Genomic DNA, 27,929 nt, shown 5'->3' with positions numbered 1-27,929 from the left:
CATTCAGTTAACTGTTTATGAAGGTAATTACTGCTTTTTGTGGCATTCTGGCTCAGCGCCAGATACTTAGAAGGTGTGTTATAAATCCTTTTTGGATAAAATAATCTATATAATCATAGAGGGGGCTAAAGAGAAGGCAAAAAGTGGGCTTGAGTCAGGGGCCATGGAACTGTTCTTTGTCACAGTCCCTTAAATGGACCCAACCTGAAAAATACTTTTGTCCGTCTGGCCATTCGTCTTACCGAAGATGCCCTATTCTTAGTGGAGTTTATGGAAGTTTCTAGATTAAGGCAATTAAGGAGTGGTAAGTTGTATATTGGTGTTGCAAAGGAATACACATACACACACATGCACATGTTTTATTTTATAAAGAATGCATATTCATTTTGAAAATCTGTAAAAATATTAAAAGGAAAATAGGAAAAAAATCACTTGCATGCTTATCACCCAAATGTCACTTTCAATTTGTAGTCATATATCCTTCTAGTCTACTTTTTTTGAACATAAGGGCTTTTTAAACTTGTCATGTGGGTTTTAAAAACCCACATGACAATTAAATGACAAGTTGTAATTTTGTTTTACATATATTATAAACATTTGGGCATTTTTATAGCTTGCAAGAAAACTAGCTAATTTATATTTCAAGGAATGTTATTCCATGGTCTACAATACAAATGAATGTGAGAAAAACAAATTAATGGCATTTAGGAACCAGCTCACTTAGTTTCCCCTTACTTCTTCTTTCTCTCTATTTAGGCTTCTTTTTCCATTGTCACTATTCTTTTCTTCAATGCCTTGGCTTTTTAATTTTTGTCATTCCTTTCCTTGCTTTCTCCCCTTCTTCATTTTTAAATATGTATGTTTTATTTTAGCTATTTAATGGAAATGAAATATACTAGGATATTTCTCATATGTATCCCAAATTTATGTTTTTAATTTTTAAAATCAGGTAAGTTTAATCTGTAATGAATTACTCAAATCAAGCAATGCAAAAACTGTTTTTCTACTCTGTAGCCTTCAATTGATTTTATAAAATTCAATGGCCATAAGCAAAAAATAAAGGAAAGGAAAATTACCTTCACTAGGGCAAAAACATTACTTTAAAACAAATATTTTGCTGCTAATAAAAATAAATGTTGATGATTAATTCTGTGAAGAGCTTTCTGGTTTTCAGAGCACTGCAGATATGTGATCTTGTACGTATCTGGGGGCTGCTCCTTAGAATGTGGTGGTAAGCATTGCAAAGTTAATAAAAAGTGAAGAGGGTAGCAGCACTCAAGCACCTATGAATTTTCTATTTGTTTTCTTCAAGCCAAGACCGAAATTACCATCGGGGTTAAGGGAAAATTAGGAAACACAAATTACAGATTAATTCAAACATGTTTTTAATTGCAAAGCTTAAAGTAATTGAGAATACATTGCCCGATAATTCTACTCCCTATATTATTTTCTCACCTCCAAACTTGATACCTCTTATCCTAGTAGACCTATTTAACCTATTTGTACCTTCTATCTTATTTTTTGTTTGAACCATGTTTATTGTTGCTTAGATACTTTATTGTTTCATTTTTGGAAAAGCTTCTTATAAGACTTCATTTATTCTTTAGATTTTAGAAAACTTTTTTTTTGTTCTATGAAGAGTTGACATCTGTTCCCTTCTACATATTAAAAATTTCCATGCCCTAGCTGGTGTGGCTCAATTGGTTGAAGCATCATTTTGTAAACAGGAAGCTAATGGGTTCGATTCCCAGTCAGGGCACCTGCCTAGGTTGTGGGTTTGTCCCAGGGTTGCATATCGGAGGCAGCCAATAGACGTTTCTCTCTCACATCAATGTTTTCCTCCCTCTCTCTCTTTCTCCCTTCCCCTCTTTCTAAAATCAGTAAGTATATCCTCAGGTGAGAATTTAAAAAATGTCTCCACAAAACTCTCTCTCATATTGTGAAGGTAACAAATCTGGGACATGCAGATATATGCCTGCATCTACAGGAAGAAATGCTATCTTTGGGGAATAATTATGAGGACAGCTGGATGTCTGGTACCCACTGCAGAATTCCTGGTACATCCCTTAATCTTCCAGAGACCGATGTTTTCCTACGTAAAGTGGTAAAAGTATTTCCAGTTCTGCCTACTTCATTATTCAAAAAAAACAAAAAACAAAAAACAACTTGTTGAATCATGGACTAAATTCTGTGCTAGACTCTAGTCTATGGTATCCAAATAAATAATTTATGTGAAAAATAGAAATTGTTAAAGAAAAAAAAAGAGCAGGCAATCCCAGACTTCTGGCACCACTGCTTACTGTTTGACCTTAGGAAGTCTGGGTCCTCCTTTATAAAGTCAGGATAATTAAGATTGGTTGCCATGGCATATAAATGCCTGGAATGAAACAGGTAATAATAAATGTGTTAATTCTTTGCCTCTTTGCCTATCCTTCCACCCCTCAGCTAATTTGTTTTTCTTCATTTTGGTCAGCAGAGAGCAAAAATTATTTAATAAAGAATAAACTTCTTACCCACTGACATGTAGTTGACTTATAAAAAAGTTATAACTTTATCCTTCAGTCCTAAAGCCTGGATAATGCTCTCTCTACAGCATTTATTTAACAGTGTTTGATACAGCCCTAATTATTTTATGTGAGATTTTTATCTGTATTTTTCTTAGTCTGTAAAAAAAAATGTAAGGAAGGAATTGTGCATTACATTTTTCTTTTAGTGTTGAATACGATGTTCCTTCATCCAAAAGTTAAGTAATAGTAACAATAAGAGAACTTTACATTTATATAGATAAGAGTCCTGTGCAGTTTTGTTAATTGTTCCTCACTTGATAAATGACCCTCGACATACTCCCTCCAGTGCATGTTTATTTAAGACTAAAATAATCCTGTGCTGAAATATGATTACGCTTTGGATACGCTCTGGTTGTTCATTGCCTTCCTGTCTTTAATAAAATGCTTTCACTTTCCTGCTCTCCAATAAGTTACTAAAGGGAGCAGACACTTTTCTGGACAGTCTCTGTTTGATAAATGATCATGTCATGCTATCACTTAGAGGAGTGCTGCAAAGTCCTGGGGAGCCAATTGTGTTTCCCATGCAGGGCTGGTGCGGCGCTCCTGTATGGGTGCCTGCAGCACTGCCAAATGCTCCCTCTACAATTAATGATGACCACTGATGAACCTGTATTTGACCAGTATGCTCCAATCTTTATCGGAAATGTCTGGTCCAACTGTCCTAACTAAATCTAAAGACAGCCATTTGTCATCCCTCTGACTGCCTGTCATCATCTGCCTGAGAAAATCTATAATTTTTGGCTTGTTTCTGACTAAACTGTGGAGTGAATAAATTTATCTTCGGGTTACTCTGCTTGTCAGGATCAATATTGAGCAGAGGTTGAATAAATTAGAAACTGGAAAAACATGACAGGCCATAGTGGTTTGTTCATCTGTGTCTTATAAATCAAACATTTAGTTTATATAAGAGGCAAACATGTCAAGTTTTTTATTTCCACCATTCATTCTGAAGATGCTTTACCTCATGATAAATGGTCATCAGAAAACCAATGAAGTAAATCACTGATATATCTGACTGTGAGATCAACTTTCTCAGATCATTTTATATATTTAGCAAAATTTGCAGACATAAAAACTATAGGTATAAATTTAAAGTTTTTCTTTCATGTTTTTACATATTTTTATACCCATATTTATTTGACTTAATGTCAGCAAGCTATGTAATGTTGGCCCTATTAAAGTTCATGGCTCATCCAACTACTTGGAGATAGGCAAAGTTTTATTTTAAATGGTCATTAAAGTATTTAATATTTTAGTACATCGAAGCATATCTTTTAAAAGAAACTACAGAGAAAGTGCAAAGACATTTTAACCAAATTAAATGTCATTTAAATGAGAGCACTGTGCGTTAAAGAAAGGAGTTTCTAAATTATGGTGTATTGTTGGGCCTAACCTCTCTTTCTCCTTCTCCTCAGAATTTGACTTTGCCATCAATTTTATTGGGGAGAACTGGTTCATTCACCCAGAGTTTTCTCATTTATCTACCTTTGATCTCACACTTCTCTTTCTTTCCTCTTTCCCATTTTTCTCAATCAAGAAGGAGCCCTACCTCTTTTCCCAAAGTAATTGGTTCTCTCCATCCTTTGTCCTCTTCCACAGGCCTCCTGCTCTTGGATCTTCTTTCTCTCGCATTTCCATTTCTAATTTCACCCTTTCCTCTGGGTTTCTTACCTACTATCACTATACTTCTTGAAAGAGTAGTCCATATCAGTGCTTCTCAAACTTTATGTGCTTAAGAAATCACCTAGGGATCTTCTTTAAATACAGTTTCTAATTTTTTATGTCAGGGGGAGAAGCTGAGATTCTGCATTTCTGAGGCTGATGCTCTGATCCTAGGAGCACATTTGGAGTTATAACAGTCCAGGTCACTGCCTCTGCTTTCTTAGTCATTTGGTACTCCTGCAGCCTGGGGCTTCTGAACAGGCACTTCTAACCTTATCACATCGCCAGTCTCAGACTTTCTCAGTCTTACGTCTTTGGAGCACTTACCTTACTGACTTGCTCCCTTTATGGCTTTGTGATTCCACATTCTGCAGGCTCCTTGGATCTTCATGAATCTCTGACCCCACAAGTAACAAATCTCTGACCATAGGAATTCCTAATATATAAACAGGCTGTTTCCCAAAAGTTGTATTTTTTAAAAGATGTATTCTCTCTCTTTTTTAAAGATTTTATGCATCTCTTAAAAAACAGTGTTATACCTGGTGGGCTGTTGCCTGAATAGGGTGTAAAACAACCTATTTAATAGAGGAAAATGCCCAAATACTGTGTGGTGTGGTGCTATAAAACCTCCCATAATGCTTCACCATGTTTCCTAAGCACTAGTGCTCCCTCTGGGGAGCAGGAGCAGGAGCAGGAGCAGGTGTCCTTGCAGCAGACATCAGGGATCAATTTACTTTCTTTCTTGTATGTAATCTACATTTATTCTTTTCAGCATTATTTTTCACAGCAGAATGTATATAAAATCATAGCTAGAAAAGTGTTTTTCTCCAATAACCCACTCTATTTTTCTTTTCTTTTTTTTTATCAGCGTAGGAATTTATTTGAATTCAAAATAATGTGGCTCTATTTTAACCCACTATATTCTTCATTCATATGCAAACATTTACAAAGAAGAATGTCCACATCGATGACAACAGTAAAACATCTATTATACCAAGGAAGGAAGGGTCATCTATACATGAGAAGAAGAACCAGATTTTGTGGAATGCCACAGCGAGCATTTATTTCATCATAACTTCTCCTATTTCTAGGCAGTCTCATCCATAATGGCAGTTTCAGTGATCACTTAACCAATTTTTCAAAGAATTCGACATTCTACTGTCCATTGAGCACTGACCTTATATATTCAATTGTCTACCTGATACATGCTATGGAATATTTTAAAGGCACCTCAAATTGGACCAAAACTCACGATCTTCTCCCTCTTCCCCAAACCCGACTCTATAGCTTCCTGTTTTCCATTGTGTAAGGAAAAAACCTGACTCTTGACTTCTCCTTTTTCTATATTCCTGGTATCATCAACAAGTCCTGTCCACTTTACTTCCTGAACAGCTCTCCAGTCTGTTCGCTCACTTTTTTTCACCCCAACTCTATTCAAGTTTTCACCATCTCTCACTTCCTAACTAGCCTCACCTCTTCCAATCTATTCTCTACGCTGTAGCCATGCTGATCTTTTCAAAATGCTTATTTATGATTACTTCACCCCTGGCTTAAACATCCTTAGGGGCTCCCCATTGTTCTTAGAATAAAGACAGACTTCTCTATCATGACCTATGCAACTTCTACCTCTGTTCACCTTTACTCTCTCTGCTTCCTGTTCCTCAGTTTCACTATGCTCTCACCTGCCTCAGGGTCTTAGCACATGCTATTCTGTTTACCTGGTAAGCCCTTCTCCTCTCTTAGAGAGCAGCTCAGCAATCCCTTCCCAAGGGAAGCTGTCATGAGCTCCCTAATTAAGGCAAATCCTCCTATTATAACCTCTCAGAACCCCATACTTCAACTTTGTACTACATGTGACAGGTGCATGTTTACATTTGTTTTTGCCTAATTATGTGCTTAATGTTTTTCTTCCCCTTAATGCTGAGAGCTCTTCAAGGCCAAAGACTATTTTTGCTCACTACTGTCTCCCAACTTGTCTAGCAAGTGTTGCCACAAGGTAGGTTAGATAAGGAGAGATAAGGAGAAATGGACTCATGGAGAGATTAGGAGAGTTTATTTCTCTCCATGAGTGGAAAGATAAGGAGAAATGAATGAATGCTTGAATGATCTTAGGTTAGAAGCAGGACAGGAATTGTAAAGGAAGAATTATATGGAACTGCTTTTGAAAAAGTTGTTTAGAGGGACTGCATACATAGAAAAAGACAGGATTTCTTCTTTTCTTTCATTTTCTCTTCTATTCACTTTTCCCTCCACTGCCCCAAGTCTCTGCCTGGGACCAGTTTTGGACTAGGGAGTAGGAGAAATAAGGGTAGGGTTAGAGAGGATCGTGGGGGCAGTTGTTCTTGGCAGATGTGGGTCTCTAGAAGTGAGAGGAAAGGGAATGTAATCCAAAACAGCAGGAAAGACAGAAACCACTTGGTCACCCAGCTTTTTGCAGGTCCTTATCCTGTGCCTCTGCCTCTAATGTAGCCACTGTGCTGTAGCTCTAGGCTGGGGCATGGGTATTGTTTGGGAAGGTCAATATTTCCCAGTGACCCCTTTCTCTTTTTTCTTTTCCTTTTCTTGTTCCTCCCACAGAGCTCTAGGATTTCAGTTGCCATGGCAGTACTTTTCCTTGTTATTTGTGTTCCTTTTAATTTTTCTTAAATATCTTTCTCACTGCTCAAACCAGAATTTTGATTGGAAGATTCAAGGTTTTTTAGCCATCTGAGGGACCATTATTGTTTCATTATTATCTTATTTCATGTATTTCTGTAGGTGAATTTCAGGAACCTATGGTTGTTCATATCAAAGCAGCTGCTCCAATGCTAAAACCTTGGGTAATTATAGTGGTTTTCTGAGGATTCTCTAATGATATCCACTTTTTTCCCTAATGGCACAAAGCTGTCTGTTGCTGAAGTCTCTTAGGATGGATGTCAGTGACCTTATTATGTATGGCATGCTGAGCTTTCTCTCCATGGCTTGGTGTTTGATGTCAGCAGCTTCTGGGCAACTTTGATCAATGAGCATAAATAGTGGAAAAATTAAAGCCAAAAAATGGAGATCTGACCCCAGGAATACATACAGAGAAACAAGTTAATGTGATGCTAAACTTCAACATGTCCTTTGATTAAGCCTTCAGAGGATAATGTAAAATGGATCTCAATACCACATTTCAAGTGAACCCCAGGAAGGTCTACATTCAGGCTTCTAAGAAACTGTGTTGAGGCCTGTTTAACTGCTGTGTCTTCTTGCTGGAAGTAGAAGAACTTGAGATTTCATCCTCATTCCCTGGATATCTCCTCCAATGGGAGGGAAAAGCAACTTTTGGGCATATGCTGACCTCTGGAACTTGCTGATGGTTTGCATTCCTTCCCCAGATATACATAGTTGAATACTTTTAATTTTTCCTGCATTCATTCTTTCTATAAACGTGCAGTAGGTGCCTACTATGTATCAGGCACAGAGGTGAGTTCTAGGGAATCCTGAAGATTGAAGGATTTAAGAACAAAATCCTTTGTTCTTAAAGGTTCTCAGACTAATGGGGGATAGAGTGATATATGTTAACAGAATTATATTAACCAGTTGTTCCCTACCAACCAATTACTCTTTTTTAAATTAGATTTTTAAAAAGCAAAACAACAACACAGTTAAAAAATCTAGTAAGACCACATAGTTTATAATAAAGCTTAAAAAGTAAGGCTTATAACAAAACAACTTTCAACTTTTCAGTTATTTCTATACATGCTCATCCCCACAATGTTAAATAACAATGACTATCTATTGATTTTTAAATCTTAAATGTTTATCTACTGAATTCCTACTAGGTTGATGATGATTTAATTCTCATAAGTACTACTACAAACCCTATACTTCTGTTCCCCCATTTTGTTAATAAGAGTCTTACTAAAATTGTTAATATTAATGATTATTAACAAGTAGGATTAAATTCACTATTATTAAGCTCACTTAAATATTCATCACTAAACCACATAATGCATCATGATTGCTTCTTATTTTCTCTGGAGTTGAAAATTGATTGGTTATTTATTTGCTTAGTTTTCTATGTATTTAGCACCAACTCAGCCTCCTGCAACCTGGGCTCATAGATGCTGTCCCAGGACAATTCTTCACTTCAAATTCCCTTCAAATTCATTCCAGGAATTTCCTTAGTCTTTTTCCTATTTCCTAGATGCCATCCTTCCCTTGTCATAGTTTTCTCTCCTGTTTAGGAGGAGCACATTTTCTAAGAGCTGCCTGAGGAAGTGCATGCGGGGAGTAAATTTTTTTGAGAGCTTGCATGTTTAAAAATTTAAAAATTGACTAAGTATATAATTCCAGATCGAGAATAGTTTTACCTTGAAAGTTTGAAAGCATTATTCTACTGTCTTCCAGATTGAAAAGCCTGATAATCCTGATTGCATTTTTGATTCCTGACTCTTTCTACCCTCTTTTCCTCTGTAGAAGCCTTTAGGAGCTCTTTATTCCTAGTGTCCTAAAACTTTTAAGGATGGACCTACATGAGGTCAGTTTTTATCCATTGTGCTGGCATTTGGGAGACAGTTTGAATCAGAAAACTCAGTTCCTTTGGCTCTGAAATTTTTTTCCAATATCATTTTAAAGTTAATTTTATTGAGTTATAATTTATATACAACAAAATGTATGCATTAAATGACCTAACCATATACATCCATAGAACAGCCACCATAACCAAGACAGAAGGTTTTCATCATCCCAAAAGATTCATTCATGGCCCTTTCCAGTCAGCCTCCCATCTAGCCATCATCAATCTGCTGTTACTATATGTTTCTTTTTCAAGAATTTCATATAAATGGAATCATGTAGTATATACTCCTTTTTGTCTGGCTTATTTTGCTCAGTATAATGATTTGTTAAATTTGTTTATGCTGCTGTGTGCATCAGTAGTTCATTGATTCTTATTGCTGAGCAATAGTCCATTGTATAAATACAGTTTATCCATTTCCCATTTGAGGGAAATTTGGTTGTTTCAAAAATTACAAATAAAGTTAACTATAAAGATTTGCATACAGTATATGTGATTGCTGAATCGTACGGTAATTTCACCTTGTACTTTTCCCAGTCTCTGGCTTGTCATTTTCATTTTCTTAATGGTATTTGAAGCACAAAAGTTTTTAATTTTGTTGGAATTTAATTCATCTTTTTTCCCTTATGCTTTTGATGTTATATCTAAGAAGGCTTTATCTAATTCAAGGTCATAAGAATTTATCCCTATGTTTTCCCCTAAGAGTTTTATAGCTTGGACTTTTTACATTTAAGTCTCTGATCCATTTTGAATTGATTTTTCATGTCAAATATATTTTTAACTTACTATTTATTTTATTTTAATTATTTTTAAGACTTTCTTATTGTATTTTTCATTACCATTTATCCCCCTTATACCCTCCCACCCCACAATCATGTTGTCCATGTCCATGAGTCCTTTTTCCTCTATCCCTCTACCTCCAAACCCCCCACCACAGCTGTTGTCTTGCTCTCTGTGAGTCTGTCTTTATTTTGCTTGTTAGAGTAGTATTCTGTTGTGTAAATGTCCCATAAAACAACTATAAGTTGATTTTTGTTTATGCTATTAAAAAAGTATCCAACTTGATTCTTTTTCATGTAGCTGTCCAAATATCTCAGCACCATTTATTGGAAAAATTATTTTTCCTCATTGGCTTGTCTTTGGCATTCTTGTCAAAAATCAGTTGATTAAAGTGAAGGTTTATTTCTGGATTCCCAGTCTCATTCCATTGATCTATTTGTCTATACTTATGATAGTGCCAGTGTCTTGGTTACTATAGATTTGTAATAAGTTTTGAAATAGGAAAGTGTGAGTGCTCTAACTGCAGTACCTCTAGGCCACTACTCCTTCAAAGATATTTTCTGCCCCTGTCTTAGTCAGTTTGGGCTGCCATAAGAGAATTACCATAGACTGTGTGGCTTTAAAAAGGAACATTTATTTCTTACAGTTCTGAAGGCTGAGAAGTCCAAGATCAAAGTGCTGGCAGATATTGTGGCCTGGTGGGAGCAGTCTCCCTGATTTACAGATACTTTGTCTTCTCACTGTACCCTCACATGGCCAACAGAGAGAGACAGCTCTCGTCTCTTTCTCTTCTTACAAGGATCCTTATGATGTAATTATCTCCCAAATGTCCCACCTCCAAATATCATTATATTGGGGATTAGGCTTCAACCTATGAATTTTGGAGGTACACAGACATTCAGTCCCCAGCTTTGTCCCTATTACCCTTAGGGCTTCATTACATACATGTGTTAATGGTTGTAATAGTCCACAAGCCATTGAGGCTCTGCTCATTTTTTAGTGTTTTTTTTTCTTTCTGCACCTCAGTTTTGATAATTTAGTGCTATGTCTTTGAGTTCTCTGATCTTTTCTTCTGCAATGTCTAATCTTTTAATCCCATCCAACTAATTTTAATTTTGGATATACTTTTCAGCTCCAGAAGTTACCTTTTCTCTATCTTCCATTTCTCTTCTGTTTATGTTCATGCTTTCTTTAAATTCTAGAGCATATTTATAATAGTTTTTTTTAAAGTCTTGTCTTCTAATTCTATCCTCTGTGTCATGTTATTTCTAGATGTTTTTTCTTGACTGACTTTTCTCCAGTTATGATTTACATTTTCATGGCTCTTGTTTGCTATTTCCCTCCCTGGACTGTGGTCTGGAAAGTGCCTTCAGGCAGGAAGCTGGGATCATTAGAGAGCTCACCTTGTTTGTTTTCTTTCTCCTAGGGATCATAGTCCTGTATAATGTCTGAAAAAGTTGTTTCACATATTTTGTCTAACTTACTATTTTTTGAGGGGGATGATGATTCTTGTCTTGGTTAATACATCATGGCCCTTTATATTATTTTAAACATAATTTTGCTTCCCTAGTTCCTCATTCTTGTACTCTTATTATTTATATATTGGATATCCTGAATTAATGGTCTGTTTCTTTTTTACTTGCTTATTTTGCATTCTTTCTCTTTTTGTTCTTTCTGGAATGTTTACCCAATTTTATCATTTAAGCTTTATATTGAATATTTAACTTTGTTCTATTTTAAATTTTTAAGTCCTCTCATTCATATAATATGCTTTTTTTTAAAAAAAGAGAATTCTGTTTTTACTTAAAGGTTATAGAATTTTTTTATTGCTCTTAATAAATTAATTGTAGTGAAATTTGTTAAACTTTAACTTTTTGTTTTTCTCTGTTTCCATATTATCTGTTTCTTCAGAGTTCTTTGTTTTTGTTTGTTTCTTTCTTTGATTTTAGAAGCTTTCAGATGTTTAGTGATCTGAGATAACTGTTCTTTCATGAAAGTAAATGAGACCTCTGTGTGAAGGACGGGCTTACTAACTGGTTCGTCTCAGTACAGGGCAATGGGTATGTTGCTGGTATTTTCCTTGTGGAATATTTAAGTGTCTGAACTGGGAGATGTTTTCTGTTCAGCTGGTCAATTTACCTAGAGAGGATTTGTTTAATCTCTTGCCCAAGGTTTTTAAGCCACACAGGAAGGGTTTTGAGAGTAAAGTCTGGTTTGTGTGCATAAGAGGAGGAAAACATAAGCCCTGTAACATTTTAGTATTGTCTTTCACTAAATGCCCATTTCAGCATTGCCCTCTGCTGTGATTTTTGAGCTCCTGGTTCAACTTCACAAATTAAACTTGTCCCCTGTAACTTTGTTTTTAAGGTATTATATCCACATAGTCTTTTAATTTTCCCTTCTCTTTGTTTTTAGTTTATATACTGAAATTTCAGGTATGGGGAAATACTCCATGAAATACTGTTATGGTTTGTCAAACCATAACAAGAAAGTTTCTCATATGTTCATGTGGCTTTAGGTAGAAAAAAAAACAATGCAAATCCTTGCCAAGCCACGCTTTGTTCTGAAACATGCATAGTATGTGATACTTGACCAGACATAGTCTGTTAAGTCCAATGTATTTGTTAACCTCTTATTTGCCCTTATGTCTACCGCTCAACAGCATTCAGTGCAAGTGGCCTTTCCCTTTTTCTTGAACTTCCTTTTTCTCTTTTACATCACTGACTACTGATGCCTCCTCATCTAAATGGTCTCTGAATACTGGAATATTTCTGTGCTTGATCTTGGCCTCATTTATTATCTCTACTTTCTTTTACTCAGGTGCATGGTTCTAAATATCATATAAATGCTGTTGACTCCCAAAGTGTCCAATCTGCTTCTTCTTTGAAGTCCATATGCCTAGTTGGCATATCCATGTCAATGTCCTGTAGATATCTCAACAGAAGGAATTATTTTATTCCTTCCCTCTGTTCTCCAACTTGTAAAAGGCTACTACTGCCCTATCCCCAGTTCCTTACACAAAAAACTAGGAGTCATCCTTGATTCTTCTCTTTTCATTATTCCAACACATCCTACTCATAAGCAAGTTTTGTGGGTTTAACCTAAAAATCTTCCTGCAATCCATTCACTCCTTTTCATCTCCAAGCAGCCATCTCCTTATACTGCTCCTAAAATGATCCTTATGATCTGGCTCCTATGCCTTCCTTTCTAATCTCATGTTGTACTATTGACTTTATTTATTCAACTATTACTTATTGAGCACCTACAACATTTCAGAAACTGAGCAAGGCACTGGGGTTGCTATCACAGTAAACTGGCCTCTTTTTGGTTCCTTGGACACTTTAAGCTTTCTCTGGACTCATCTTTTGTTCCCTATGCCTGACATGTTCTTTCCCTAGCTTTCTGCACAGATTTCTTCTTTTTCATCCCTTAGATCTCAGCATAAATATCATTTGCTCAGAGGCCTTTCTTGATAACCTGATTGTTCCATATGTCATTCTACTTAATTCCTTCATAGTAAGTCTCACAATCTTCACAGCTTATTTTTTCCTGACCTTTCCCTCACCTGTCTCACTGTAATGTAAGCTCCTTGAGAATAGAGAATTTGTCATATTTGTCATTGTATCCCCAGTGCCTAGGACATGTTTCTCCAAGGGTCTAGAACAGTGCCTGGCACACATAATACAATACTATATTATAACAAAAATATAAGAAATATTTTTGAATAGACCAATTTGATGGGAGGTTTAGGATAAAGTACACAAGGGAGCTCAAATAGAGTTGTTTTAATAATAAAGATTTGCTCACTTAGACATCTATCATTAGACCGAATAATCAGCAATAATGAAGGTATTTATTTTGGTTATACATTAATCCTGATTATGCATTATTAACACGTGCTAAGAATAATTGTAGGCAAAATAGCTTGGTTTTTAATGCCTCTCAGGACATCTTCCTTTGGGATTATTTGGAGACTAGTATTTTTATCCTGTTATCAGGCTCTCCTTTTCTGTTCAGAGTTAAAAGCATAATAGAATAACACTTTAAAAGTAATGACGACAACTGAAATGAATCTTGGTAATTATGATAGTTAACAACTAACCGGATTTTTCAAGATATAGTCATTTACCACTTTTTACTGAACATTTACTTGCCAAGCATTGTGCTTAGAACCTGGGCTTACAAAAACATTTAGGGAAAATACTTATCCTACACTTAAAACTGATGACAATTTGGAATATTGGAACTCTCCACCATTCTCTCGCCAGGAAAGATGAGCTTCTGTGCTTGGCCATTCTGTTCTCATTTCCAATGGGGTGGATGTGGAACACTGTGCACAGCTTAGGTCTTCTCTGCTTAATCAATGACCTAAACTCTAGGCTCTGGCACCTTGAGTAGGATGACATGTATAAGATATCTATCACAAAATCACATTACTGAGGAAAATACTGTAAAATCATAGGAAAACTAAATAATTCTGGGGGATACAAAATGCCCAATTTAAAAATTTTAGAAGAGCTCTCTAAAATTTAAAATATTTTTCATTGTAGAATTTATTCCATAAACTCTTGGAATCCTTCACAGTATAAGTTGAAATAATTGACTCATGCTTTCTTACTGGCCTTTTTATTTTAAATATCTACTGTGATTGTTCAATGGCCTTTGGATATTTTGAGGAATTCCTTTATACTATAAGGCATCAATGCTTATTCTGATAGTTATCTACTCCTTACAGTAGTTACAGGATGCACCAGGTAATACATTTGAATTTTAGGGTCAGTGGAAAACTGCCTGGAATTAATTTGGAAAACAAAAGTGCTGTGTATGGAAGGAATATGAGCCCATTCTTTCTCCTATGGTTCCATGTGAATTATACCACAGCCCACCTCGTTACCAAGCCAGAAGCTGTGAAGTCATGGCAGTGGCTCAGTTCACAGATGACTGTTTCCAGGTGGCCTTCCTTAGTTCCAGGCTGAGTTAGTGCTACCAGAGTACTTATGAAAGTAGAATTACATTATAGTCTCATTACTTGTTGCCAATGAGTTTTTTGAGCCCTGGGATTGTATCCTTCCTTCCTGTGTTCTACTCAGAGTAGTACAGGGTCTAACAAATCTGTAGGTGACCAACATGTATTTGAATGAATGAGTAATTGAATGAATATGGCATCATACAACATGACATGAATATAGCTAGTGCAAGTTAAAATAAGTTCAATATCCAGGTGCTCCCCAAGAAGGAGTAAGTAGCCAGGAGAGAGTTCAGGTCTAGTCTCAGTTACCAGAAACTCATTTATGGGAAGATCAGAGTAAGGGGCAAGAAATCTGGTTTTTAGAGGAAAACATTTGATGGAAAATAAAAATCATGATTTCCTTCTCAGTGAAACATTTTTTTTTCTATTGGTGAAGGATGCAGGCATTGGATATAGAGGTAAAACTAGGTAAGGGGGCAGAATTATGCAAATACATACATTAAGAAGTAGGGATTCTTAAGCTAGTTTTAGAACAAATCTAGATGTTTTTAAGGTAATATATTTTATAGTTATTTCAATCATAATTTCACATAAATATTTTTAAATTAATTTTTCTTTACACTACCTTCACATGCAGAAGCTGGTTGTCAACTGCAATGAGCTGATTAAGATTCTCCAGTGTTTCTAAGTCTCTTATGTCATCAATATTATTATTGCTGATATTCAATATAGAGAGGGATTTCTGTAAGAAAATTAATTAGCATTAGTAAATAGCCTATTTAAGTACTATATATAGGAACTAGAAATCTTAATCCATGAAAATTTTAACATTTATCAGTTCAGGCTATTTTGCTCATCTTTATATCTCTGTATATAGTTTTCTCTTGACATTCCATATGTTCAGAAGAATTTAGAATAATAATTAGCTAATAAGAATTTCAACGATTAAGAAGGACATAAATATACAATAGAGCGCACTAGATCAAAGCCATCTTAAAATCTAAGGCCCAGGAATCCCTACCAAGAAAGAGTCTACCCACCCAGGCATCCACACATAGCCAACATAGAGATGATACTTCCTGGTACTTTTTAAGACTTGAAAACAGCTTTAAAAATTATGCCTTATATTTAGAATTTCAGAATCTGCTTGAAAGTATGCAAAGCTTGAGTAAGCAAAAAATATTTCCAGTGGTGTTTTATGGATAAAACTAGCCATGCCTACAGTGGGGTCAGTCTACTAGGATCAGTTGAGGCTGAGCTGAAACACCATTCATTCTGTAGGGAGGATAAGGGGTAGGATAGAAACTACCCTTTTTTTGCCACAGCATGGATGAAACTGGAGAACATTATGCTAAATGAAATAAACCAGGTCGTGAAAGACAAATAGCATATAATCTCACCTATAAGTGGAACCTAATCAGTAGAACAAACGAATGAGTAAAATAGAACCAGAGACATGGAAATAGAAAACTAACTGACAGTGAACAGAGGAGGGGGAGAGAGGGATAATGGGGGAAGAAGGGGGAGGGGCAAGTTAAGGAACAGGAGTAGAGGACTCAGGAGCATGGACAATGAATTGGGGATTGACCGTGGGGCAGAGGGGCAGGGGAGAGCAATGGGGCAAAAAGGTGGGACAACTCTAATGAAACAACAAAAATAAACGAAACAAAAGAAGCTACCATATTTTGCCATGCATAATGCATACTTTTTTGCCCAAATTTTTAAGGGAAAAATAAGGATGTGCATTTTACATGGGTAGTACCTGATACACCTTGTATCTGTTCTTGTGTTTTATAATTACTTGTTACATAAAATTTCTTGTACCATAATATGTTCAAAAATAAATGCTAAAAATTCCTTTATAATACAAAAACCAAGTATCTAATATAAATCAATACAAAATTGAATTAAAAATTAAAACAAAATATTTTTTCCTGAAAGTTTGTGCCAAAAACATGGGTGTGTAGTGTGTAAAAATATGGTAAGTCACTTCCCTCTTTTCCAATTTAAAGAGAGCACTATCTCTTAATTGTTATATGTTTGGTTCAGAAACCTTATTCTGTCCTCCATTTCTGGGCCCTCTAATATAAAACCAATGAAATCTATAAATACAACAACCACTCTCTATTTGTGGCCCTTGCCCAGAATGAAGGTAGCTTATCTCTAACAAATCCTGCTATGCTGGATTTGCAAAGGCCTCTGTGGCACCCTCTGGCTTCTCAAGTAGCTGTGACACCTCTCTGTGATGTCAGGTGACAGACAGCTGGAGCATGAAACCCAGGGCTGCCATACCTATCTGCTTCTGATGAGTAAGAGCCATATGTGGCACAACCTACAATCAAATCAGAATTCAGCGAAAAAACAACTTATTGTAATGATTCCCCAGGTTGTTCAGAATTTGCCTGAAGTGCACTCCTGTTTCCTTAGGCTTGTTGTGTCATGATGATCACCAACATCCAAATTATGAGTGAACTAACATGTTAGAGTTTCATACTTTACATAACCTTTTTAACATCTTTCCTTTGATCCTTCCAATAGCCCTAGAAGCAGGTGTTATCTCCTTTTTATAGCTGTTGAGTCTCTGAGGAATTACGTGGGAACAAAGTTATTAGCCATCAAATAAACTCTCAGTTGGCCTATAATTATTCAGATTATGTACAATGTCCAAGTAACCCTTCACCACCTTCCTGTTCCATGATAACTGTTAATCTCTACATGCTTTGTTAGAATACTCAAATATGGTCTTACTGCCAGGGAATGAAGTGTTCTTGGATCAAACAGAAGCTTTTCTCCAAGGGGAAGCTTCTGACTCTCAACATGAAGCTCTCTTAGTCCTTCTAATCCTTCTAAACCTTCTATGACAGCAATGGAATTGCCTCCCAGATACCTGCAAAGTATTAGACATAATTTTAAATAGACATTCTGTAAACATCATGTTCTGTAAATCTGATAAAACATAATCATTATGTGTGTGTGAAAATCATACATACAGATGTCTCAGCTGTGTGAAAATCATACATAATGTTCTCTGTATATCTAATCAATGAAAGATTTATCTATATGATTCTTACAATTTAGTCTAGGAAGTAAGTTTATTTTTTCTTAAGCGAGAGACTTGGAATAGTTTTTATTAAATTATCTGCCAATGCTTCTCATAGGTAGGGTGCAGAAGACTCACCCAGGTTATAGGTTCAGAAATGAAGATTTCTGGGCCTATTCCCCAGAAATTCAGATTTGGCTGTCTAAGCAACCCAGCATTTCCCACTCTGCTCCTATCTCCTCGTTTTAAGGCCCCTGGCCCACATTTTGAGAAGCTCTGACAGTTTTTTCAATCTGGGGAAATTGGATCCACCAGTCTTCATTATTTAACTACAATCATTAGAGGCATGGTAAATGCCTTTTTATAATAAAATCTACATGAACATCACCAATTCTATAACCCTGCCCTTTTGAGGTATGTGATTCTGAAAAGCACAGAACTCATCTGAGTTCCATGGAAACTTTTTTCACCATTTGAGCCTCCATACCGATGTTTTTTGGGTATTCCTAATAAGCCCTTAAGGCAACTCAACTTCCAGCAAAAGGAAAGTATACCAAGCTTAACAAAACACAAATTATATGGTATTACATAGGAAACAACCTATCTTGTACTAATAATACTAAAATAGAATAAAAATTGTGGCCCATTCCACAAAACTACAGATAATGGAAATACTTGCATGCAAAGATATTACTGTAATGATGACAATTACATTACTTAAAAAAAGCACTTACAGTTTTTCTAGTTTCTTTAATGACCCGAGGTTTTCTATACATGAAATACAATTGTTTTGTAGGTACAGGTGAGTCAAATTTGTGGCAAAATTCAAGTTAGTTATTTGACTAATACGATTATCATACAAATATAAAACACTAAGATTTTTGCAAAGAGAGAGGTCTTCCTGAAAGGAAAACAAAAACAGGTCATACTTAATTTCTTCTGAGAACTTCTGCTTTTAAGAAAGTTTATCACTTATTCTGTAATTTCCATTAAAATTAATATAAAAGAACAGTATTGCTTTATTTTAACACAGTCTAAACAAGACTAGAAAAATTACAAAATTAGTTCTAGGTTTTAGCATTCTGTAACTATATCAATAAATTTGTATTCATTAAGAGAGATTCCCCTCATGCAAGCAGTTTTTCTTGAAAGCAATTAGGCTTCTTTGGAAGAAGAAACATTTAACAAATTATTGCTCCAACATTACAAATCAGGTCTTCTTAGTCTTTCTGTAGGACTGGAAGTAAACTCTTGTGATTTATAATACTGAAAATTGTAAGTCATCTAGCTATTTAAGAATAATGAATTAATAAAGAAACTATGATAGCGATATTAAAGAGAATACCATATAACCATTAAATATCCTTTAGTTTCTTTAGTAATATCTTATAGATTTTATAATAAAATTAGAACAGTACAATGACCCACTATGGTAAAATTATGTGAATATATGCCTAGAAAAAAGACTGGAAGGACATTATCTAAATGTTGATAGTGGTTTTCTCTGCATGGTAGAATTACAAGTCAGTTCCTTTTTTATATGAATTTTATACAAATGAACACCAATTACTTTTGAGATATGAAAAATAATTAAAGGTATTTTAAAAGGCTGTCATTTCTTGTATGTTAGTAGAGTCCACCTAAATGAACTAGGCAAGAGATAAGAGTGAAGTTTTGCTCAAAAATATCTCAGCTTTCACTAAGTAAGATCTTTTAAAATACAACCACATCTTGGGAACTTAAGTTCCCAACTTATTCCTGTAAATTACTTTATACCAGTTTGATTTCTTCCTAACAAAGGTCATCCACACTGAAGGAGTGTTGATAGTGAGGAGCCAAAGAAATTTAGAGGGAGGGAAGCTCTGGAGAAAGCAGCCTGTGTGGTATGGCAGAGAGCTTCAGGCAACAAAAGAGAAACACGAGGTTTGGGAAACTGGATTCGTGGGAGAAGGATCACCAGGAAACTGGAAAGGGATGTAGACTGGGAACTGGGTAGGATTTCTGAAAAAAATACTTCAGTTGTCTTAATTGACAGTTTTGTTTGGGGCTTTGGTGTTTTTCATTCATTCATTCATTCAATAAATATTTATTAAGCACTTAATAAGAGTCAGGCACAGTACTGAGTGGGGAATTTAGAGAGATGTGAACAAAATAGACACAATCCCTTTCCTTATGTAGCTTATATATTTCCAAGAAATTCCCTCTCATCTATAGTCTTCAGCATTTTATTATAGACAATGGATACCAATACAAGTGGCCTAAAATGGGCTATTGCTGCCATTAAAGTTTCCCAAATCAAAGCCAAAAATTGGCTTAATATAGAGAAAATGTAGTTTCAGAATATATCCAAGTAAAGAATCTTATCTGATAACTGAGAGAGTATAACCTATACTTATACAAACACTAAATTTTCATTTATGGTGCTCCATGGTCAAGTAGACTAGTTGAAGTTGATAATGATCAAATTGAGAGATTAATTGAGAACAATCAATGTTCTACCATGCGGGAGATAGATGACATACTCAAAATATCCAAATCGGTAGTTATTGGTGAAAATGAAAAATGTATCTTTTATATTATGGAAAAACTAAACTGACTTTTTGACCAACCCAAGAGTTTGCTATACTGTAGAGTATTTTAGGGGAATATATATATTTAATATATATATTTAACAATCACAATGGTATATCTTATAGAATTAATTTTAATAAGTTTAACATTACAAGCAGGAAATTAAATGATAACACAACATCAGCTGACTAATGAAAATATAGTAAGTATAATCAAAATATAGTTAAGAAGGTATGCCCTGACACCAATTTCTAAACTTTACATTGCTAATGATATAAAAACAAAATAATTTCAGAGTTCTTACAATTCCATCTATATTTCTGTCTGAAAAATTTATGTGTGTTATTTTCTTCAGGTACTGTAAAGTGGTTTCTTCTTTTCTGGGTTTAAGGTTGCTGTTTTTGGCAACTAGATCCAAGGTCAGTCGAACCATGATTTAGCTATAAATCAAACTCTCAGCAATAGCTATGTTCTGATGCCATGTCGAGAAGCAGGTTTAGGTATTGTTTTATGCCCAACTTTCTAAAAAGAAAAAAAAAGAATAGTATGTACATAGAAATTTAGGATAAATTATTTTGACTTTTTAGGTTTTTTATATAAAACTATTTGATTAAGTAGTTCATGGGTATTTTAGGGGCACTTCTGTATTTCTCTAAGGTTATAGGCCTAATTCTTTTTATTAAAAAATTAAAAATACCAAAATTAATTAAAACACAAGGCATATTTACTTTTAAATCTTTTCCTTGCTCTATTGAATTTTTATTGTAGGCATCCCTTGGAGTAGAAAAGGATCTCAAGGAATATCATCTTGCCCAGGCTGGGTAGCTCAGTTGGTTAGAGTGTCATTATAATATGCCAAGGTTGTGGGTTTGATCCCTGGTCAGGGCACATACAAGAGTCAACCAATGAAGATATAAGTAAGTGGGACAACAAAACCATGTTTCTGTTTCTCTAAAATCAAAAAAATTAAAAAGGAATATTATCTAGTGTTCTCATGTGAAGAAACTAAGCCCCAATCTAGTGGCATGCAAGAATGAGATCAGGTCTCCTGGCTCCTTTTTCCATAGTATCTATGGTGATCATATTCACTAACCGCCCACTTCAGAAAAATGGTGTGAAGCCCTTAAATATATCCATAGGCTCATGGCACAATATACTTGAAAACTGGGCTGGCCTTCAATTATGGTATGTTACTGCAACCATAACTCATAAAGAGGTAACATAAAGCAATACTTCTCATAATGCATTTCTCATATTGAGAAATAGGAAACTAGTCTTGAAACTAAACTGCCTAGTTTCAAGTTTTGCTTCACTGCTCACTAGATAGGTAATCTTGGGCACGTTACCTCAATTTCTTATAAAATTAGGACAATATCTGAGGGATAGTGTGACAATTACATGAGATAATCATGAATAGTGTGTTCTGCCGAGTGCCTGGTACATAGATCAATAAACATGTGCTATCTTCATTATTACTCTGCTGTTTTTTTTCACAGATAAGGTAAACACTTTTTACTTCACCATTTTGTCTGGAATATATTAGGGCTGTTAAATAAGGGAAACATGCTATTAATCAAATATTGCTATATATAAGATATGCATATGTGGTCTATAGTTTGAAATAACCCATTTTTTGCAATCATCTAGGAAGTATAGCTATTTAAGTGATGCATATCCCAGTTTCCCTAATTGTGCTTTATAGTGTCAAAAATGTAAGCAAAAATACACTTTAAAATTGAACATTATTATTCCAATGTCTAGGATTTCACCAACCAAACACCTCAATTTGTGTGGTATTCTGGGCATGAAAGATTATTGTTTACAGATTAAATTTCAAATATAACAATAATATTCTGAACAGAGTTTCTAATTAAGACAACTCTTTTTAATTTTGCTTAAAAATATATCATTATAAAAGTATAATGAATAATACCACACCCATGGACCCACAGGTCAGTTTAAAATACAAAACATTAGGCCCTGGTGGGTGTGGCTCAGTAGACTGAGCACTGAGCAAGCCAAAAGGTCACTGGTTCAGTTCCTGGAGGGAGTAAAGCATGCAACTAACCAATTATCTCTCGCACATAGGTGTTTCTCTCCCTCTCTTTCTTTCTCCCTTCTCTTCTCTCTAAAAAAAATAAAAATAAAAATAAAAATAAAAAATCTCTAAAATATAAAATACTACAAATACATTTGGAACCCATCTATACCTTTCTCCCTCTCCATGCTTTTTAATTTAGAGTTCATCATAAATTTAGATATCCTTCTTCACGTCTTCATACTTTTACTACATATATGTGAATACCTAAACAACATATAGTATTGTTTTTCACGTCATAAATGACTATTCTGATTCCAGTTTTCTTCTTTGCTTATTTTTTTGTGACACTCAGAGTTGATGTGTGCAGCTCTAGAATAATTGCACTGCTGTATAATATTCTACTCTAAGAAATTTATTCTGATGATAAATCTTTGGGCATTTTGATTTTTTTGCTTTTACAGTGTTGCTCTTATGGTTCTTGTATATGTATCTTAGCACATTGATATATGTATCTTAGCACTTGTATAGTTGTCTTAGCACATTGGGAAGAGCTTTTGTAGGGTTTTGAACTAGTGATGGCCACTTCAGTGTTGCACATATTAAAAATATGGTTTCTCTGACCACTATCTAAAAATGTTAGAACTTTTCCTGGAAATTTCAAATATCTTTTTTACACTGATAACTGTAGTGAAATGCACATCTTCAAGAGGATATGCACTCCAGTTTGTCCCTTATAGCTGGGGCAAAAGACTGCTGTACAAGTGGCTATGCAGGATCTACCCCATACTATGAAATATGTGATGCCCTATGGGGACGACTTTGACAAATATGAGACCAGAGCCATAAATGACTTATTCTCCCTTCCTTCCCCCATGGACTTTTAGGAGATGCAGTGATTTCAAAAGGTCCCTCAGAAGACATGTTGTGGTCTTCTGGGTTACGTACTCTCTTATATTTGTCCTCTCCCCATCTCCTTCATTCTTTTTTCTTCCTCTCTCCTGCTTCCCTGAGATAATAACCCCCAAAAGGTGTTACTCAGAGTCTGTGCTTCAGGCTCTGCTTCCTAACCTAGGATAAAACAGACATTTTGGATTATCTGAATCTTCATGAATGACCATGCTATAAATGGCTTTTGTCTGTAGGTTCCATTGCATTAATTAGTGTTTGTACAGAAATAAACTTAATTCTCTCAGATTATTAGAAATGGAAAATGGCAAATTATTTATTTATTATACCACGGGAAGGAAATGGACCTCCTCAGCAAACTATAAGAAAACTTTCCAGGGGCCTGAAATGTGGAAAGGGAAAGAATTGAATCATCCTGTAATATGCAGTAATAGAGACTGTTAAATAAAAAAACCTCACATTGTAGCGGTCAGATCCACAAAAGAGAATTTAGTTTCACAAAAACACCATCATTTATCTTGTAAATATAATACTTTAAAGTTCACTGACATGGTAGCTTGTTTTAGAGAAATTATAAGCTTCAGGAATTTAAACTGAACCTAGTTTGGATTTGGATACATTTCAGAACACTATAATAAAAATGCTTATGTCAACACTTGTGGGGTGTGCCTAGTTTTATATTCTGAAGTGTGAGAAACTGTTTTTTTCATATTTTTCCTACTAGATATCTGTTATCTCTGGGCTCCAATTGCTAGGATCTCTCTCCAGATCACTAGTGGGGGACAGCTTGGAGCTGCTTTACAGGAGCTCGGGAATCCATGTTGGGGGAACTCTTGGCTTTCATCATCCTGGGGCTCTGACTATCTAGCTGCAGTGGACATTTCATATTCAGTTTGTGTATTTCTTTTAACTAGGCTCATACTCAGTGGCTCCAGATGCTGTGATCGCTAATGCTCTCAGGCTTTCCCCTTTTCTTTCTCTCCCCTCCCTTCCTGCCTTCCTCCCTCCCTTCCTCCGTCCCTCCCCTTTCCGTCCTCCCTCCCTTCCTGTCTTGATTTTAGAAAGACAGGAGGAAGGGTTGGGGGGAGGGGGAGAGAGAATTGTTAGTCTACTTATTTATGCATCCATTGGTTGCTTGTCGCATGTGCCCTGACCACAGTCCAGCCGTCCGACCTTGGGGTTTGGGGACAATGCTCTAACCAACTGAAATACGGGTCAGGGCAGACTTCCCCTTTTTCAGACTAGACCTGCACCCACAGATCCCTCAGCTCCGCGGCCAACCCCTCCACTCGTGTCTCCCGCCTCTAGAGCTGTTTCCCAATCTTGCCTGATTATAGCCATTTGTTTAAAATACAGGCTTCTAGACTGTATTTTTCGAGAAATTCCCTTTCAGAAATTCCCTTCCTGAAAAGGGAAATTTCCTTCCCTTTTTCGAGAAATTCTAGATGTCTAGAGATAAGGCTCAGGGATCTGCATTTCAACAAGTGCCCCAGGAAAGTCTTACTGGCAGGACGCAAGTTTGAGAAACGTGGCTGTAGGGTTTCCTTGGTCCCCACGCCTCTTCGCTGAATGTAGCTCACCGGTCGCGGAATGAGCCGGGTTAGTAATTCAGGTTTGGTAAATTTCGCCAGTTTCAAGTTTCTCAGCAGCCACCTGTGGTTGCCAGGCAACCAAACGCTCCAGGATGGTCGGCGGCTCACGGAGAAATCTCGCGAGGTCTCTGGAAGCGCCCTCCCTGTGGCCTCGAGGGGGTCCTGCTCTCTATGACGTGGAGGTTGGAGGGTGGCCCCTAGGGCTGTCTGGGTGAAGGCAGTTAGCTTGAGACCGGCAGGCATCCGGTCACGGTGGTGTGTTTAGTGGCAGGAAAATTTTTGGCAGGCTATCATTACCCCCTACTGGATTTTCCTTGCCATCAGTTCGAACGTTTCAGTGCCCCCAAACTGACCACCTTCTCCCAGTAACAGACCAGGAAACCAACTGTCTAAATCCAAATTCAGCCCTTACCCTTTCCTCAGATAAAGTCCAAATTCCTTAGGTGACATTCCAGTGCATTCATCATTTCTTGCCTCTTGCCCCCTATACCTTAGTTTTCCAATCTGGCACTTGGCATAATATCTCCTGTCCTAATAATCTTCATCCTCTTCTCTCCACTCCCCAAGGTAGGGGTAGGACACTCTTTGTTTTCTCCTTAATTCTTGTTTCACCCTTTAAGATCAAAGGGCTGGGACCTGGACAGGTAGTTGAGTTGGTTAGAGCATTGTCCCCATATGCTAAGGCTGCAGTCAGATGCCCTGGGAATGAAAACATCAGTAAGTGGAACAACAACTTGATGTGTCTCTCTTGCTCTCCTTCCCACTCTCTCTCTCAAATTAAAAAATTAAAAAAAAATTGAAGGACTCAGCTTGGAATGAGCACATCCTTTCTGGAGCCTTTCTAGGTACTGGGTCTTGATAAGTAGTGCTGCTTTCTCCCCCCCCCCCCCCGCTGAAATAATAGGATATATTAAATTTTGTAGCTCAACACTTAACCACACTATTATGTGTTTGATACTTACCCATATCCTTAATAAAATGGTAAATTCTTTAAGGGCAAAAATTATGTCTTTTACGTTGATATTCCCAGGACCCCAAAAAGTACTCTTTGTAGATTAGCAGTCACTTCATAAGGGTTTGTTAAAATACTAATTTACAAAAGAAGGACAAGAGCAATAGAACAAGGAACCGCCATTTACCATGGAAAGACTGGGACTCATTAGGAGTATGGTAAACTGAACAAGCTCAATGTAAGGGACAGTGAAGGCTGGAAAACGGGGTGACAGTGGGGTGATCTTAGGGAGTGAAGGCACTCTGGAAAAGTTGTCATTGCTGTTTCTTGAGAATAGAAGGGTGAGGGCAGAAGATTGTTAAAGTTACGAAGCTACTTAGAGCCCATGTGGACAGTCCAACTTGCCATTTTACAGATAAGGAAACTTGCAGGCCTAGAGATAGGAAAGAAATATGCTGAAGGTCATGTTTGAGGTGGCAGAGAGGGAATTTATCCTTGGGCTCTTGATTTCAAGCTCCAGTCCTTTTTCTTTATATCTCACTGATTGTTACAGTAAGACTTGCCTGGAAAGAGGGATAGAGGGATGGGAACCTATGGACCGTAACCCCATTCACAACATTGTTGCTGAAGTCCAGTTGTAGTCAATTTTGGCCTGGGTCAGGGTGAAGGCAAAGAAAGTGGCAAGGAATGAACATTTTTAGGAGGCATCTTGAAGCAAGATTGATAGAGAGTGTTTGCACAGGACAAAGGGAGGGAGAGGTTAAAGATAATTCCCAGGTGTTAGTTAGGATAAAGAAACTATAATGGAGAAAGAGGAGAGGTGGCAAGTATCAATAACTTGAGGGGAAGTCGACAACTTTGGTTTACACATGTTATTGTGAGGTGAGATAGTTTCAAGAATGGAGCTAATCATTGAACCCAATAGGCCATAAATAGTAGTGAGGGAGAAAAAAGGCAAAAGAAAAATATAGCAAGTCAGTTACTGTGCCAACTAGTTTGGATGGAAGAGAGAAGCAAAGCTGGTTAAGATGTCAAAGATTTATCAGAAGTGAGACTGGTTCTGAGAATAAATAATGATTCTGTGATTCAGAAACCAATCATTTGGATTCAGAAACTGGGGAAAAGATTTAAGGAGGGTTACCTAAGAGAATAAAAAGCTACAGAAAGATATGAAGAAGTAAAAGAAAGATCAAAACAATATGGTTAAAACACTTATGGCACAAATCAGAGGCTCTTCTTTCCTGGTTTATAGGCCATTCATTTGGGAACAACAGCTTCAGCAATGCACGCAGGACTGTCTCATTGCTGTGCTTAGCACTCACTGAACCTGCTTCTTACATTACTTCGGGAGAAACATGTTTAACAATGTTTTATTGAAAGTCAGTTACTCTGTTAAGTTTTGTTTTATAACAGTTTTGTATATCATTATAAAAAGGAGTATGATCTCATTTGTGGTAAAATTATACACACATTTAAATGTCTAAAATACATATCTATGTCCAATAGTATAGACTTAGATGTAGATCTATTTAGATCTATACCCATACCTATAGCTATATATTTCAATACCCAAATATTTAATAGTGTTTTTTTCTTGATGGTGGGATTATAACTTATTATTTCTCTTGTTTTAGTAATCAGAGTTTTTAAAAATGATAAAATTATATTCTGAAATTCCATTTTTGGATTCTGCTCTTTGAGTAATTGAGAATCTCTTTTGGACTACTATATTCAAAATAGTTTAAAATGGCCCAGACTGGTATGGTTCACTTGTTTGGCAATGTCTCACAAAACAAAAGGTCATGGTTGTGATTCCTGATCGGGGCACATGCTTAGGCTGTAGGTTTGGCCCTTTGTTGGGACATGTGTAAAAGGCAGCTAATCAATGTTTCTCTCTTACACTGATGTTTCTCTCCCTTTTTCCCTCACTTCCCCTCTTTCTAAAATCAGTATAGATGTCCTCGAGTGAGAATAAAATAAAATAGTTAAAAATGGTCGAATTACTAAATATTTTTAATGTACCAAGTTAAGTTTAAGAGAAAGTATTTTCTCACTAAGATGTGAAACATAGCCCTGGCTATGTTGCTCCGTTGGTTGGAGCATCATCTCCATACACCAAAGTCGAGGGTTCCATCCCCAGTCAGAGTACGTACAAGGAGCCACCAATGAATTCATGAATAAGTGGAAAAATACATTGATGTTTCTGTCACTTTCTCTCTCTCCCTGCCCCCCTCTTTCTAAAATCAATAAATAAAAAATTTTAAAAGATGTAAAATATAATTCCTTTCTAGTGGCACACAGTGTTA

At 36.2% G+C, this 27,929-nt stretch overlaps 1 protein-coding gene and 1 long non-coding RNA gene across 3 annotated transcripts in view; one reads left to right on the top strand and one right to left on the bottom strand.

Annotated features, from left to right (window-relative positions):
• The window catches only part of PPP1R42 (protein phosphatase 1 regulatory subunit 42), a 39,445-nt gene extending 14,624 nt beyond the window's left edge, over positions 1–24,821 (bottom strand). Inside the window, exons 1-5 of the mRNA XM_037148927.2 lie at positions 24,660–24,821; positions 20,437–20,654; positions 18,296–18,462; positions 17,270–17,408; positions 15,147–15,263 (exon numbers count right to left, since the gene is read on the bottom strand). Coding sequence (XP_037004822.1) covers positions 15,147–15,263; positions 17,270–17,408; positions 18,296–18,462; positions 20,437–20,565 — 552 coding nt within the window. The 5' untranslated portion in view covers positions 20,566–20,654; positions 24,660–24,821. The remainder of the gene's footprint in view (positions 1–15,146; positions 15,264–17,269; positions 17,409–18,295; positions 18,463–20,436; positions 20,655–24,659) is intronic.
• LOC119051951 (uncharacterized) overlaps positions 1–27,929 on the top strand; it is an 86,402-nt gene that overhangs the window by 39,658 nt on the left and 18,815 nt on the right. The gene's annotated exons all lie outside the window — the stretch shown is intronic.

The sequence above is a fragment of the Artibeus jamaicensis genome, unplaced genomic scaffold, assembly GCF_021234435.1.
Source record: "Artibeus jamaicensis isolate MK-2021 breed Jamaican fruit bat unplaced genomic scaffold, CSHL_Jam_final scaffold_916, whole genome shotgun sequence".
NCBI lineage: Eukaryota > Metazoa > Chordata > Mammalia > Chiroptera > Phyllostomidae > Artibeus > Artibeus jamaicensis.
Note: the sequence above shows the minus strand (reverse complement) of the source record. Positions and strands in the feature narration are given on the sequence as shown.